General features: G+C 45.1%; 1 protein-coding gene across 1 annotated transcript in view; it reads right to left on the bottom strand.

The window, feature by feature from the left end:
• The window catches only part of PNPT1 (polyribonucleotide nucleotidyltransferase 1), a 1,336,943-nt gene that overhangs the window by 1,045,928 nt on the left and 273,811 nt on the right, over positions 1 to 17,204 (bottom strand). Inside the window, exon 7 of the mRNA XM_069608057.1 lies at positions 3,051 to 3,098. Within this exon, the coding sequence (XP_069464158.1) occupies positions 3,051 to 3,098 (48 nt within the window). The remainder of the gene's footprint in view (positions 1 to 3,050; positions 3,099 to 17,204) is intronic.

The following is a 17,204-nucleotide window of genomic DNA, read 5'->3' as shown; positions in this document are numbered from 1 at the left end:
CACTATTCTGGTTTCCTCTCTCCCATCACACCTTCACAAACTATCCATTCCTCTGCAGACTAAGCGTCCCCACTAAGAACCGTTCCACGTCCTCCTCTCTTCAAGGTCTTTGCCTCCTACTTCTCCACTAAAACCACAAAAACACAACATCTTGACCACACTTTTATTCCACCCACCCCCTCACTCATTCTCCCCGATTCAGATACCCACACATCCACACATTGCTCTCACCTTTCCCCAATCTAACCACTAAACTTCTACCGCCCTTAACTAGGTCAACCCATCCTGTACTCCAACTGATATATGGCATACATTGTTGAGAAATTGCACCAGTCGCAAATTCACCTTATTCAACATTTTGTTCAAATATGGTATCTTCCCAGCCGGTTACAAAACAGCCAGTATACCGCTCTTAACATTTATTTTTAAAACAACTGCAGACTTCTCTCTCCTTCCCAGCCACTCTAAGAGAGCGGTCTTCAACTGCATAGTGAACTATCCAGAGGTACACTCACTTACTGATCACCCCCCAAATTTAATCTACATTCTGGTCCAAACACTCCACTGAGAAAGCATTCATCCATGTCACTAATTCGCTCACTGCTTTTCCATTCTCATTCTTCTGAACCTTTCTGCTGCTTTTTGACACTATGGATTTTCCCTCCCTCCTCCAGGCTCGTTCCCTCCTTGGCATCAAGGACACTGTAGCCTCCTACCCCTGACCACTCCTTCACTTTCTCATTGGACTTTAGTACATCCCCTTTAACGCCACTTCCTGGGGGTGTTCAAGGATCAGGCTTGGTCCTACCCCAAAAAGGGGCAGTTCAGCCCAAACTGATAGGTTTCAATCTCATGCAAAAGTGATGAGGCCAATCTGAGGCTGCTTATGGTCTTGCGCTGAACAGATGTGACCAAGTAGTTTGGGCTGGACCAGGCCCGATTTGCATTTGGTCTTCCCCGTTTCTGTAATGGCTTGGAAAGCTGATTAACAATGGACTGGAGGGCTGCCTAGAGCAATGCCAGAAGATAAGATTAATTCTAAACCTTGCATCAATCACTCCTTTTAGTTTGTTTGGTGCAGAAACTTGCAGGACCCGAGCCCTTTGTTCTTAGTCCTTGTGCATGTAGAGCCTTTGATGGGTTACAGCAACTGCTCATCTCGGCTTTGGCACCCTGGTGGTTCTTCAGTGTCGTGGACTTGAGAGCAGAGACGCTTCATCTGAAGCACAAATTCAGCCTGGTGGTCTTTAGTAACTGGAGGTCAGCAGAAATCACTGGACCAAGCATTCATGCTTGTCTAAATGCAGCCCCCCCCTGCACATGCCACACCTGGACACGCTCTTCCTAAATATTGCATCCAAAATGTGAAAGCAGTTATTACAAACAAACCTCAAATTACCTAGAGGTACTGCCCATTCCAGATCTGGGTTTGAGGGGACCTTTGAGCCGTTACTGTGTCCCACTGGTACCCATTTGGTTCTTTTGGGTACAGTCCTTCCCTGCCTTTTTGGTGGAACCTTTGTACAGTAATCCAGGTCTATGGTATCCTTACACATACAGGAAAGGGTCCTGCGAGCTTACTTTTCATAATATAGAAAAAGTAGATTTTCTGTTAAGTGTTAGTATCCAAAGCAACAGACTACTGTATTGAGCCCATTGCTTCCTACAAGAACTTTGATTAACTTTTAAAACTCCCTGCGAGTATCAAAAACTAGGCTACTTTCCCTCAAACTCTGCTGGACACTGGTTTTTAAGTTAAGGCTGGACTCATTAAGTTTAGATCCAATGTGCTGATGTTGCTTTAAAATGTTATAAGGGCTGCAATAACCACTTTAAACATCTTTTTTCCCTCCACTTTAGCTCTAACCCTATTGTATTAATTCTCATGTGGGGGAGGTGTACCAATTTGACACATTAACTGTGATTGTATGCCTGCGTATGTGATTTTACTTTCCTGTAATACTCTACCTTAATGCATACTCTTATATTTACTGGAGCGGTTAATCTGTTGCTTGACAAACCCTTATGGAGTATAAGTGTATTTACACCAAGCTGCTGATCTCCTTAGCCCAAGCCTAACTGCTCAGACACTCTACCGAGTGAGTTTGGTGAGACCTTTGCAGTAAACCTTTGCAAGACCACCAAGGTTGGTTTTCCCAAACCCTACACCAGTATTGGTTCTGAAAAGGCTTCCTAACATGCTGTGTAGTGATTTTTCCAACAACCACCTATTCCGATTCTTTGAACAAGCACCGTTGGTCTTCAGGGGGGGGGGGTAAATTGATTCTGTAGCAGATGAAACAAAAAAAAAAACAGAAGAGTGGTGCATAAAGGGAAGAAACAGAAGAGTGAGACAGATAGGAGAAAAACAAGCGAGAGTTGGGCAGAAGCGCCTAGTACTGCAACACCTCTTTAGTATATATGTTAAAAAACGAGAACAAATAGCACTTTAGCAGATGCATGCCAGAAGTGTTGCCAGTTGCCATGCCAACCAGATAATCTGCTTTCCAACACCATTTTTCTTCTCAATTCTCTGTAGTATTGGTCTTAGACATAGGATGGAGCTCAAGCAACCTTATGCACCAAATAAGTAGTCTTTCCTATTAAACGATGGACCAGTAATAATGCCATTGACAGCTCAAAAATGAATTCTCTACAACACAATTTAGTCCATTATGCCCAACTACAGGAAAGCAGAGAAAGGATGTTAGGGCAGCCGTAAAAAAGTAGAAATTAATTGGTAGTAGAGAGTGGACATGTTCACAAAAAGTAATTCATACATAGAGTGGTAGAGAGAATAACAGAAATTAACGTTTTCCCTTTTGGTAATGTGGGATATTTATGTGAGAGAACAGGAAACAACTCACTTCAAATAAAAGCATTACATTTTGATAATTGCAAAAATAAAATAAATCATGACATGTTTTACGGTAAATCTGCACTCTGCTTTATTTCTCAACATGACTGGCTATGCTCACTTCAGGTCTGGGGACTATTCCAAGTTTTCTACAATCATGTGAGGCCATACCAGACATACACACTTTACTTACCAATTGGTCCATTCCACGGTATGTCAGATAATGCAAGTGCAGCAGAAGCTGCAAATAAAGTGGAAAGTAATTTCAGTAAGCAGATCATAAGCAGTACATTTTATAAAAGACAAAGCACTATACTAGTAATAGGACGTAGCTTTTGACTGCCGCTATCAGTGCTACCCCTTTGTGCGTTCTGATAACCATGTAAGCAGGCCATTACCTTTCACGAATATAGAATGCAGTTCTATTTTTAATTGCAAATAAATAGTTGTAATAGAAATCCGATTGACTTGTAAGCATTATTGAAAAGTGTTAAATTCTGGAAAATGCAGTTATTTCTCCAAAGAGAAAATACTGTAGTTTTTTAATAACCAACATGCTTTAAACAGCAATTAATTCAGCAAGAAAGCACATTTTTTAAAATAATCACAATTGGTTCTTTATAATGGGCTTAATACCCAGAGGTTTCTAAGTACGGACCCGGGGATAGAATCTGTGTTGCACATCATCGTGTTGCTTCCAAGGCGAACGCCCCCGAGCTTTCCTCCCGAGACTGAGACATGAGAAATATATATCTAAAAAACCTTGATACACCCAATAAGGCAAAAGCAGTCAGGAAACGCAAACACATGATTCATGAGGCTAGCATGATACAAAGGTCACAAGTATGCAGTGTGAAAGCTAAGGTCTACTTGTATGTATGGAAACCAATAATTGACGTAAGTTTGCCTGGAGACATCCGCCTCTGCGCCAATAGATGCAGTTTACCTATGCCTAAGGTGTGAGTGTCACAGTAAGAGAAAGACAAAACACCTTTGCAAGCTGGACACATATGCAAATACAACTTTGAGAAATACCGGAGCAAAATATTTACCCACAACATATAGACCTCGAGCAAAACAGAGCGTTCAGATAATCTAAATCCATGACTTCTCCCCCCCCCCCCCCCATTTTTGTTCATATAGCACTTTTCCCAAAAGCACTTACGAATACACTTGAAAATCGTACATTTAATAAAGGAAACGGTAGTGTCATTAATTAGTTTAAAAGATACACTTAATGTAGGGGCATAGCTTCGACGGTGAGCTGTCACACCCCCTTTAGTGTGGGGTCTTGCTGGGTTTATAGGGCTTGTTGGGTCAGGAAGATTACGGGCCCAATTCACAGAAGAGTTTTATAATGGCAAACCCCCATTGGAAAGCGCTCTGTGAATCAGGGCCCATGTATCTTGTAGGTGATCTGTTCGATGGCTCTGCTAGGAAGTGGTCAAAACTGATACGCCCATCAAAATGTCTAGTCATACACTTCTATTACCGAGGGCTGTCCACCATGCATAAATTAATAAGAAATTACTTTGAGGGAAGGTCACCTTCATGCACCCTTCTATGTGTTAGAAACATTACTGTAAATGGTTAATGTTCGGTGCGTAATGGGACTTGTGCATTTTAAAGCCAAATTGCTACAACAGTCTGTCATGGTGAATTTGCAAAACAAAAACGTAAAGTAAAATAACTGCAACACTGTATAAATCAGTCTTCCTGACTCACAAGGAAAACATGGTTTACTTTTTTTGCCGAACCTCACGTTTAATTACATAACTTATAACAAGCTACAAGTCCGGTTCAAAGAATGATAAATATAGGGGTGGGTGGACTTATTGGCCGTCAATTGAAATGCATGACATTTGCAAAGTGGATTTTTTTCCACATTGGGCCACCACTTTTTGCAGATTTTTGCCCAAAGTTTTTGACAATAGAAGGACTAGTCCTGCAGTAAGACTGGGATGAAGAAGAATCCACGTAACCCAGATGTGAGGAACAACATCAGTACCAAGACAAAGAAGAGGCGCAGAGTAATGAGGAGTGCTCCGCGGAACCAACACCAGTAGTCTAGTCAATACAGACAATCTGTGAGTAACGGACATAAAAAGGGAAGGACTGAAGATGATGTTTAGCCCTCCCACGAGGAGGGCCGCAAGCAGGTCTGCGTGCACAGCAAAGGGAAACAGATGCGAGGTGAGAAGATGAAGCCCTAGAAAAGTGTCGAAGGAAGTGGGACCCTCCGTCCCACTGGAAGCAGACTGCAGAGACAAATGAGACAGAAGGGAACGAGCAGCCCACTAAAGCAAAGTAGGCCAGAGGCGAGAAGCAGCTACGGAGACACCAAGTGGATCACGAGGTGCACACAAGGCAAAAGAGTCCTGGAACTGGTCGGAGCCCAAACTAAGCTCCCTGAAGGTAGGGGCTTGCCGGGGCTAGCTGGTGGGGACAGAAGAAAGATCTGGGGACCCCCATGGAAGGGTAGAACCACCCTAAAGAACAATAATACGTTTTTATACAGCGCTTTAATCTAAATCAATTTACATAGGAAATATTTGCAAACATTACTATTATTAATCAATCGAAATTGGTACCCATTTATCGACCTCGGAAGGATGAAAGGCTGAGTTGGCCTTGCCAGGATTGGAACCTGTGACCTGCAGATCAAACAGATCACAGCAACGAGCAGTTGACCTGCTGAGCCAACTTACCGGCTATATGCTGGGAATACAGCCTGGGAAAGACTTTAAACTAACAATTGCACATGAAGTTAGGGTCTGGAACCCTAAGTACAGAAAACGTTTGGAAATAGTAATTATACCTGAAACAAGGTTCAGGGAACCCATACTACAGAAAATGAACTACAATCAGTAGATGAACAAGAGCAGTATCAGGCAGGATAGTGAACTAGGTCTGCCACACGATCAGCAGAGAAGTCTGAGAAGAGCCAGGGGAAAGGTAGTCATTTCCTCTGGCACTGTGAGAAGTTGGAGAACAACCAGGCAAAGGGAGTCATTCCCCCTGGGGTTGCAAGAAGGAGCCAAAGGGCATCCTAAGAAGCCTGAGAAAAGCCAGCAGAAGGGAGACATTTCCTCCCCCATTACTTGCTGAGTTGTCACAAAAAGTCGAATAATAACCAGATGGAGGGAGCCATCCCTCTGGTATTCTGAGCAGGATAAGTGATTTGTAGACTTTCTTTTTTGGCTTACTGTTTATGAAGAAACCATCCAAGAGAACGGTCAGAACTTGTGTTACACATTTTGGAGAAAACACTCACCAGGAGGTGAACACTAAGCTTCAGTCCAGAAGAAGGGAGTCATTCTTCTGGACCAAGAAGATACCCAGTTTTTCTTAGTTAAGAGTGTAAGGGACGGAAATAGGTTTTGACACAGGACGGTGGACTATTTGCTTTAGACGGACATCCTGACAGAGTCCTTAGTTAGCATTAGGGACTGTTAGGGTTTTTCCTCCAAATAAAAGTTTAATGCCACCTGTGTGCCAGCCTCCTCCTTCCACTTCTTTACAGTAGTTATGTAATTTTCATATTGCAAACAACTCCCAAATGGCATCAAGGCACTTAAAAAAAATAGGAGAAAGTCTGTTCAAAGATGGTTAAAGAAAAGGGGAGTTTTAAGTTTGTTTTATGAAGAGAAGATGGTGGGATATTTTCAGGTACACGTGGAGGCTATTCCAAAGAGATACCGCAGGTGTGGCAAATCTTCTGCCGCCCAGTGTCACTCTGCTAAACTTCATCATTTGTATGAGGTTAGAAGACTGAATGGGGTGGGATGAAGTGCTTCAATTTGTTAATGATGGACCTAGGACCAGTCAAGTAGTAGGGGGTGTAGGGAAGGCATGATATCACAAGTATGACACTGACACAATGGATACAATTTGTAAAACCTTTATTGAAAATGTTGGGTTCGGAGAAACTCCTATGTTGCCCTATAAGATGGGAGTCGTCTTGACCATCAAGCGATAAACAAAACAGTCCTGATATGATATGGCATTTATAACGTGCCTATACACAAGGGTTTCAAGGCGCAAGTGGTCCTAGTGGAGTCCTTCAAATCAAAATGGCCCATGCTAACAAAACCTAATGCCTGCCCTATCTCTTGTACAATAAGTGTAAAAAGGAGAAATGTATGCAAAGGAAAAATCTGTGTTCAAAAGAATAAAAGGTAGTTGAACCAGCTCTCCTCCTCACTTAAACCTCACAGAGTAAGGCTGTCCTTGTGAGCAGGATGACACTCTTGCTTGGTCTCCAACACTCTAAGCAGTTCCAAACCATGTGTTAAGGCCCGCCTGGCCTTCCACGTTAAGTCTCTTTGCTGACTTTCAAAATTGTATTCCAATGCAAAGTTCACAAAGGTCCCCCCTCTGCCGAGCTCAGACCTTACTGCACACAGATCATGTAGGTCCCCTTTGTCGAGCTCAGATCTCTCACATCACAGTTCAACACAAACCTGCCGGGAGCCTCCCTTCCCCGAGCTTATTGTACTTTGGGTCTCCCTCAATCGTGCTAAGACCCCTTTCGGATATCGAAGACTTTCTAATGTGCATGGCTCTCTTTACAGACCATCGCAGGACCACTTTGACTTAAAGTTCACGTTTACCCTCGCTTAATTCACTTTTGCTGTTGGTTTGCTTTATAGCTTCAAACAATGTACCTTTCACAGAGATTTTCAAATGGGCTACTTCCTTTCGCTGGACCACTCTTACTTCGTATCGCTGATCTCACAGCTGCCTTTTACTTCAAAGTTCATTCACAGGTCTGACTTTCTTCGTGTCTCATCCACACGCGTGCAGCCTTCACTTGTGATATAATGTTGCTACTTAATTCGCTTTAGCACACACCGGTTGCTTGCCAACTCACCAGCTGTGTGCGCTTCTTTCTTGTTTCGCAATTTCCAATTCATGAGTCAAGGTTAAAACCACAGGTTTGGCCTGCCCTCTCGAACTCTGCCGTTCACCCGGGAGGGCGGCTGGCGTCCTTGAAACACAATGCAATCTTCACTTGTGGGATCCGGCCTTCTCCACGTTTCACGGTCTGTCAAGAGGTAACGACCTCCAGTAGGGAAGCCTTGGGGTTTTCGGCCCGCTGCCCTCATCCCTTGGACCGTTGCTCTGCTCCAGTAGGTGTGCCTTTGTTCTGGAAGTTCTGCTCATACTCGTGTTTCGCCTTGCTCAGAGTGTGTCTTTAGATTTTGCCTTTTATTGGTGTAAGGAGAGTTTACTGGTATCAGGTGTATGCACTTCGTTTAAAGTGCCTGACTTTGTCTGACCGATTAATGGGACGAGTCCAGTACGATGCAAGAGAGTTAGTCTGATTAATCTCAGTCACCCTCTTCCTTTGCCCAGTATTTGCGTAAAAAGGTGGGGGAGAGGAGGAAGTTAGGACTTCGGAAAAATCCTACAAAATAGGATGGGTTAGCTGAACAAAAAAGGGGGGGGGGACTACCATGTCTCACCATCGGCTGTCTCACCCCCAGTCCCTGAAGACCCCATACCCAGGTGATCCTCCCGCACTGTTCCACCCCCAGGAACTGGATCCAAAAGCGATGGACATGTCCTGGCCACCTGCATGAACAGTCCCAGAGGACTAGCGGGTGAGACATTAAATTTGTATTGTGAAGTGTTATGTGCTTTTATGACAGTCGAAATAAAGCTGAATGAACGAACATAAAACACTGCAAGCAATGTGCAAAGTATAGGCAGGCATAGGAAATGCACCCATTCTACCAGATATTTCAACAAAATTCTAATTTGGGGAAGGAAGAGTATTGGATGGGATAAATGTGAGATCTTTTGGACAGCTCCAACTCTGTCTTGATAATTCACAGAGTTTTTTGTACCTACATTTAAGAATTTCCGTACAGAAGGACGTTCTTGACAGGAAAGTACAAGAAAATGGTGTAGTGAAACACTTTAAAAAATACAGGCAAATGGAAAATGTATTGGACAGAAGTCTGGCACAAGGAAAGCTAACATGCACAGACTGGGATGAAAGAGTATAATTTGGGTGAGCTGTGGGGCGTGGTGGCTGTTCCTTAAACTGTTTGGGTTCAATGGATGCACAAGGCTTCTGTAATTTGTCATCTGAGAATCGACAAACTCTTGTTATAACATGTGCTAGTAATTGTTAATAAGCGTCTTTAGGATAGCAACTAAATACCCATTTTGTTTTTATTTCCGGTAGGACTCATTCACAGAAGATCTTACCTTCTTTCCACTTGCCTTACACTCATCCAAACTCATCAGTTTTAATTTCCTAATATGGAATATGTTCATTTATGGGGGGTGAATACTAAAATAAAAACTATTAAAGAAACCTAGCTACTTACATGAGTAATTTCACCTATATGCAGGTTACACTTGCATGTTAAAATATATGACTTGTGTGACAAAGTCCCTTGCCTAATCTTGGGGCAGTGGGGTCATCAAAGAGGACAGTTGCCACGCCCGAGCTATTGGATGTTTGTAATCCACACCAGAAGAATAGTGCCTGGCACACTGCTTGCCGATATGGGATTAGAGTGACCCAGTTCATTATTAGGGGTCTAGGTGTATTTTCTCTCCTCTAGAGATCTCCTACCTCTTCTACCCAATGTTTCCAATAAGGGATGTAGTCCCCTGCCCATTCTTTGGGTCAACTAATTGATCTATTGCTTTCTCAACTCTCTTCAATAGATTATTCCTTGCTCTCCATGTATTTCTTTCTAAGGAAATGGTGCCTTTCACACCAGATGGGCTCTGGTTCAGTGGGAAAAGGGGATAAAGGTTCTAGGGTCCCACCCAAGATCTTTTTTTTAAAATATATTTTTATTGGTTTTACAACATATTTCGTGCAACATGTTCAACTCCCCCAAATGCCCCCTTTCCCACCTCCCCCCCGGGAATGTACGCATCTTTCAGTCTATCTGTTCCAGGTATTCTTCCTGGTCTACTTAATTAAACATGTCCAGAATCCTTATCATGTGTGGGCACCATTGTTCCATACAGTCATTCTGGAGGTATACCAGGGTTTCGCCCCATTCTTCTCGAAATTTCTGATGGGCCCCTTGTATGTTGTAGGTTAGCCTTTCCATTGCCACATGAGTCCATACCCTCCTTATCCAATCTATAGACATGGGCAGGTGCTTCAGTTTCCATTTGTGGGCCAATTCCAGCCATGCACCTATCAGAAGTCCCATAAAGTTCTGTATTTGTGTCCTGGTGAGTTGTTTGTCCTTGGGGCTCCACAGTCCACACATCCATACCTCTTCTCCTATGGTTCCCACTGTCGGGAACATCGAGTTGATATGTGCCTTGATTTCTCCCCAGAATTGTTGTATTTTTGAGCAATCCCACCATATGTGTCTCGAAGTTCCTTCAATTCCACAGCCCCTCCAGCAAATTTTTGAGGAATTCCGAAACATTTGACTAAGACTTTCCGGTGTGTAGTGCCATTGCAATAGGATTTTCATCCACATCTCTTTTGTTTGAATCGCTGTTGTCAATTGTGGGATCATTTTCCATATGTATTCCGAATGCCCTTTGGGGATGGAGTTGTTTAACGTGCGGTCCCATCTTTTAATGTAGTTCCATTTCACTTCTTCTACAGAAGTGTTTACAAATGTATAGGGGATGGAGACACATTTTTTTGAACCTGTGTTCGTCATAATGTATTTTTCAAACAGGGTTAGCTCCCTTGACACTGCTTTGATTCTCGGCGTGTCCAACCAGCGATATATTTGGCTGTACCTAAATTTGTCTTTGGTATTGAGTTTTAGCAAGGATGTGCAGTCCTCAAATGATCTTATGCTTTGCTCTTCGTGCATATCTGCGACCACTTTACAACCTGATTCCTCCCATTTCTGGAACGCCCTTTTCTCGAGCCCTGGCGGGAATTCGGGATTTCCAAAGAGATATGAAGGGAGCCAGATCTTTCGTTAGTGTTCCTTTCTGTGTGGCATTGTCCCATATCTCTAGTGCTGCCTTCATGATTTCACTGATTTGTACATTTGGGTGTCTGTTTCTTCCCTACCCAGAGCATATGTCTGGTGTGAGTTGTCGCTACTGCTCTGTCCTGGGCTGCCCATAATTTCTGTGATTCGACTAGTATCCATTCCTTCAGCACCCACAGATGGGCTGCCTCATAGTACTTCTTGAAATGTGGGAGTGCACATCCACCTTCACTTCTTGGGGCTGTGAGAACTGTCCTAGATACTCTCTGGGTTTTCCCCTGCCATATACAAGTCATGATAGTTTTTGTTAGTGCTCTGAAGAAGGATGAAGGGATTCTGATTGGAAGGGCCTGGCATAGATATAACAGCCTTAGGAGTATAGTCATTTTAATTACTATTATCCTGCCCCACCATGATATTGATGGGGGATTCCATCTCATAATTTCGCATTGAATTTGTTGCAGGATTGCGGGGTAGTTCTGTGTAAATGTCTTGTATTTTGCCTGTCAGTGTTATTCCCAGGTATTTCACCCCAGTTTTCGCCATTTTGAAATGTAATGCCTCTGCCATTTTTTGGGTTTGTGCGGTGTCTCCTGCTAGAGCTAAGAGTTCCAATTTCTGTCTGTTAATTTTCAGGCCCGAAAGTGCTCAGAATGTGTCCATTTCCTGCATCAACTGTGGGAGAGAATGCTCCGGATCCCCCAAGGTTACCAGCATATTGTCCGCATAAGCTGCTAATTTGTGGGCATATCCCGCCATGTCTATGCCCTTAATGTCTGTGTTGGCCCTTATACTTTCCAGCAATGGTTCTAGGAAAATGGTGTATAGGAGTGGGGAGAGCGGGCACCGTTGTTTCTTCCCCCTTCTAATATGTATCTTGTCCGTTAGGCACCCGTTCACAGCTACTCGTATATTGGGGGAGTTGTAATTTGCTTTTACCATCTGGATGTACGTTTCCCCCACCCCCATCTTCCTTAGTGTATTAAAAAGGAGTGACCACTCTACTCGGTCGAACGCTTTTTCTGCGTCCAGTGGGAGAACTATCACAGGTGATTGCTCGATACCCAATTTTTCCACCAGGTGGGCTACTCTCCTAGTGTTGTCATGTGTCCGTCTACCTGGGACGAAACTTGCTTGATCTTGGTGGATTAGCTTCGGGAGTACTTGTTTAAGTCTGGAGCCAATATTTTAGTGTACAACTTAGCATCTTGATTTATCAGGGCAATGGGACGATAGGAACTAGGGAGCAGAGGGTCCTTTCCCGGTTTTTGGAGAACTAGCATCTTTGCTTCATTCATTGATCTTGTGATGTCCCCCTTACTTTTAAAGGAATTAAGTAAGTTTGTTAGTATAGGAACGAGTATATCCTTATATGACTTCTAGAATTTTGCGGTGAAACCGTCAGGACCTGGAGCCTTGGTAGATCCCTTATTGCTAACATGACTTCCTGCGTGATTTCCTCGCCTAGCATTTGTCTATCCATTTTCGATACCGTTGGGAGATCGATGCCATTCAGGTAGACTCTCGTCTGGTTGGTCAGATGTGTATAACTGCTGGTAAAATTGTGCAAATATTTGGCCTCTCTTCCGTTTGTGTCTTTCCTTCCACTCCCTCATCCTTCAACGCCTTTACCGTCCTCTCTTGTTTTTGCCCTTTAGGTTGTCTAGCCAGATGTGTCAGCTTTATTGGCTTTAACATAATACCAGTGCTTCAGTCGTAAGAGGTGCCTTTCTGCTTTCTTTGTGCGGAGAGAGTCTAGCAGGCCTTGGACGTGTCCGAGTGCTTTGTGCAGCTTCGAGGTGGATTTCTGGGTGAGTTCTGCCTGGATCTTTGCTATGTTATCCTCTAATTCCCTTTCCCATTGAGCGTTTTGTTTCTCCCTTTGAGTCTTTAGGGCTATTAAGTGTCCCCGGGTGACTGCTTTTAGAGCCTCCCATTGTGTTTCTATGGAGATTTCTGGAAGATTGTTTATTTCCAGGCATTCTGTGATATTTTCTTGCAGTGTGTTTCGTAACACAGGGTCCCTAATTATCTCCTCCGGAAGCCGCCAATTCCACAGCCCCGGTGATTTGTGAAGTAGGGCTATCTCTACCCAGAGGGGGGGGCATGGTCTGATAACGAGATGGATCCTATATGAGATTCACATATTTTGCCCAATAGGCCCGTCGTGACCCATACATAATCTATCCTGGACATTGTCCCATATACATGCGAGAAATATGTGTATCCCTGCTGGGTGGGGTTGGTATGCCTCCACACATCTTCAAGGGATAGGTAAGACATTTTCTGTTTTAAAGCCTTTGACAGGTTTCCTTGACCCCGATGTCTGGCCCCGATCTGTCTCGGTTCGTATCCCACAGTATATACAAATCTCCTCCCATAATGATCCCCCCCATCCCCTGCAAATTTTTCCAATTTGTCTAATGTGTCTTTAAGAAAACCGTCCTGGCCGGAGTTTGGGGCATATATTGATGCTAGGGTGATCGGGATTCCGTCAAGTTTTGGGTTAATAAATAAGAATCTCCCCTGTTTATCTCCTTCTGTTTGGCGTATCTGAGGGTTGAGGGAGTCACGGAAGGCTATCATGACCCCTGCTCTTTTCTCGAGCACGCTAGCCTGCAGGATCTCATTGTAGCCTTTCAATTTAATTTTATTCTTATCTTGTCCCCGTATATGAGTTTCTTGGAGCATCAGTATATCATATTTTCCTTGTCTTAAAAAAGCTTACACTTTCTTCCTTTTGACCGGGGACTTGAGGCCTCAAATGTTATATGTTAGTATTTTTATCCCCATTGTTCTGTTTTGGAATTTTGTTTCCAGATACTTCGGACAGATTCTAAGTACGCTTGGTCAATCCCGCGAGTGTACCTTCCCCCAACCTGAGCAACCCCCAACCTGCCCCAACTACTTCCCCTCTCCCCCCCTAAACTGCCTTGAGGTGGACTCTGGTTCCTATGACCGCTCTGGCGTTGCACCGTCTGCGCCATGCCCACTTAATCTCAGGGATAACTTGTGGGGTATTCTAAAACCCTTCCGGTTCCCAAGTAATCACTCTATCCCTTCCCCCGCCGCCCCTGTGTGTTTGTCGGTCCAGCTCCCCCCCCGTTACCGTTAGATTGCTGGGCAGATTGGGGTGTCCCTGGATCTGTGGACTTTGGAGTCTCTAATGTTTCTGGTTGTTTCTACTGGGTTCTCACTCCTTTTGTTGAGGCCCTTTTATCTTCTTGTCATTCCTCTTCCATTCCCATTCTGATTTTCTCTGGGTGAATTTTTCTGATCGTCCTCTTTGGCTAAGTCCTTCTAGGTCCTGTATTCCCAGTATTTGCTTCCCTTCCGCACATGTTGTTACCCTTATTTGTTTCCCTTCCCACATGAACAGCAAACCAAATGGGAAGGTCCACTTGTATCCAATTTGTTTCAACGAGTGTTCCTTTACCACTGGGCCCATTTCCCTTCGTTTTTGCAGTGTGGACTGTGCCAGGTCCTGATATAGTTGGATGTCCTCCCCATTCATTCGTATATGCTCCATTGTCCGGGCTCGCCGGAGGATTTGTTCTTTTTGAGGGTAGGAGGATAGAGCCACCAATACATTGCAGGGTCTTGCACCTGGTTCCCCTGTCCTCTTGGGGCCCACTATGTATACTGTCTATTGCAATTTCTTCTTCCTCGCTAGCGTCTAGGATGTCCTTGAATACCTGTTGGACTGCTTCTTTCAAGTCTCTTTCTTCCACCGTTTCTGGCATGTTTTTAATTCTGATCTTTGCTCTCCTTGAACGATTTTCCAAATCTTCACATTGCAATTCTAGGTTGTGGGTCCGACTCAGCAGTTGCTCCTGGACTTCTGCCTGTTGTTGCACCTCTTCATCCAGATTTTGCGCGATTTTCTCCAGGGTGTCTGTTCTCCACCCCCCCCCCCCCCCCCCACAGCAGTTAACTTTGTCTTGAGCTCTTGTACCATAGTTCTCATGTCTGTTTTTATAGTTTCAAATTGAGTTTGTACATTGGCCATGAACTATGCCTGGAAATCCGCAAACCACTGTTTCATGTCTTCTTTTCTTGCCATTTCTCCCGGCTCCGTCTCGACGTTTCCCGCCTTGGCACTCTGACCCTCTTGATTCTTTTTCCTCATTGAGATTGCTGGTGTACCCGTTTCTGTTCCCCACAGTTGAGTGAGGCGCTGCTCTTGTTTTCTCTGAGGTGACGGATGGGATTGATGCAGTTTTTCCCCTAGATCTGGACATAGATGCAGTTATGGGTTGGGGTACTCTGCAGCTGTGTTCCCCCTAATTTCTCCTTTTGCGGCTGTCCGGGCGTGTATTTCGTCCCTGCTTGGTGCCACTTGTGTGGTTCGGACTATTTGTACAGCCGGGGTCTTATTTTTGCAGTCCCGTGTCTCTAGTGGGGTGGTCTTTATAAGGCGATATGAGCCCTGCAGTGCGACTGCTGGGACCCCAGGAGGGGTGGTGGGGTTAGAGAGGTACTTCCCCTCTAAAGTTCTTGTGCGTTTATCTTTTGCTTCCCCCCCGGGGGTTCTACCTCTCCTTTTGCCGCTCTACAATCCTTGTGCGCCCCTCTTTGTTGGAGCCTTTTCGTTTCCCTTTTTCTTCCTTTCCGCCCCTCCTGCAACTCCCCTGCTGCTGCCTAATTCGTATTCTACCTTCTAATGTGGGGGTGGGTCAGTGTCCCCTAGTGCACTGCCTCCGTAAACCTGGGCCGCTCCGTTGTTGAGTCTCCCTCTGCTGCCGTATACTGGAGCGTGCTGATCTATTGCGTCATCGTGGGTCTTGCTCTGACAGCTGTCCTCGTTCTGGATGCCCCACAGCGAATCTCCTGCTCCCGATCACCTCTGCGTCGCCCGCCGGCTGCTTCCACCGCTTCCTGCAGATCTGGTCACTGCGCGGCACCTCCTCCACTGGGCCCTTTCTGATGGCTGTCTCCTTGCGGCACTTGAGGGTATGTAACGCCCTTCTTCTCCGTCTTTCTCGCGGGGGCGGCGACCTCCTCCACCCGCTCTCCCTGTCTCACGGGTGTTGTGAGCGCTCCGTCCGCTGTCCCCAATTCCCCACGAGCATCGGGAGTTTAGGGGGCTGGGCCCCCGCACAGGTGGTCCGTGTCCCCCACTGCCCCGCAACCCCTCCTGCTGTGTCCGACGACGTCAGGGGCCTCCGCTCCCTCTCTCGGCACCGTCCCAGAGTCTGCGGGCCCGCGGCGGACCTGTTTCCACTGCACCTCAGTTGCTCCACACCTCCAGCCTTCGGGGGGGAGGGGGGAGGGAAATGTTGCAGGGACCGCAAACACCAAAATTATATTTCTTTATTGGCGCGGCTGTTGGGGGGAAGAGGACGGAGCTCCGCTCACGCACGTCCTCTCCTCATCGCTGCCATCTTGGAATCCCACCCAAGATTTTTAACAGCAGCACAGGTTGATGCCTCAGAAGATCCAAGGCTCTCCACAGCCGTCTCCTGCTGGACCATGACCCTCCATCTTCCTAAATATTCATAGTAGGCAATAGCTCCTACAGCTCCTCAGCTAGCTTCCGCAAACTGTTTAAGGATCATGGTTGCTTGGCTCTATTCATCGGGACTCCACCTTTTCTCCTGTTCCCACTGTTCTCGTTCTTGCTACTACTCATTCTACTTCCTCTACAGCACTCGACTATGCTCAGGTCTCTCTCCATATTTTACAGGCTAGGCTCATTTCACTTTCATTTTTTTTTGTATGATTTGGCCCTTCTAAACTCTGGTTGTAGGACCATGAATTGGCTAAAAGGGCCCAACGGTGCTTCCTTTCTTCCTTCGTGCCACGGCATCAGAATCCTTAAAATGGCAGGCGGCCATTCTGAATTCAGATTGAAGTTCCACCTCTCCATGATCTCCGCTCTGTCTCTAGGTTGGCTCCGATTTAGCTCTCCTGTCATTGAGCGTTTCCACAGTGTCTCAATGTTGCTTGCATTGGTCCCCACTGCAGACTTCCAAGCATCTGTGTTTTGTCCCACAATGCAATACCCCATCTCTCTCAGTTAAACACGGGCAGTACCTCAGCGTTCTCCCTTTCTCAGTGGTAACTCCTTTACCACTATACAGGAGCTTGCGGCTCTGGTCCTTGGACATTGGTTGGCTGACTACCCTGGTTGCAAAGACCCAGCCAGGCCAGGTGCAAAAGGTTGTGTTCCAACTATTTCAAAATAGATGGCATAAACATGCCAAATTATTTATGTAATTGTTAGGTATTGTCAACTTTCCATAGTTTTCTTTCTCGTGGCATATTTTTTGCTACAAAGGGTGTCCGTTCTTATACTAATTCATTCACTTTGCTGCATCACTAGGTCATTCAGGTTTAAGTTATTTGTGCAGGTAATTTTAGAAAAAAGTAATTGAAAAAGTTTGTGACTACTAATCCAAGAT

The sequence above is a fragment of the Ambystoma mexicanum genome, chromosome 4q (genome assembly GCF_040938575.1).
Source record: "Ambystoma mexicanum isolate Mex_15411 chromosome 4q, UKY_AmexF1_1, whole genome shotgun sequence".
NCBI lineage: Eukaryota > Metazoa > Chordata > Amphibia > Caudata > Ambystomatidae > Ambystoma > Ambystoma mexicanum.
This window is presented reverse-complemented; position numbering and strand designations above follow the sequence as displayed.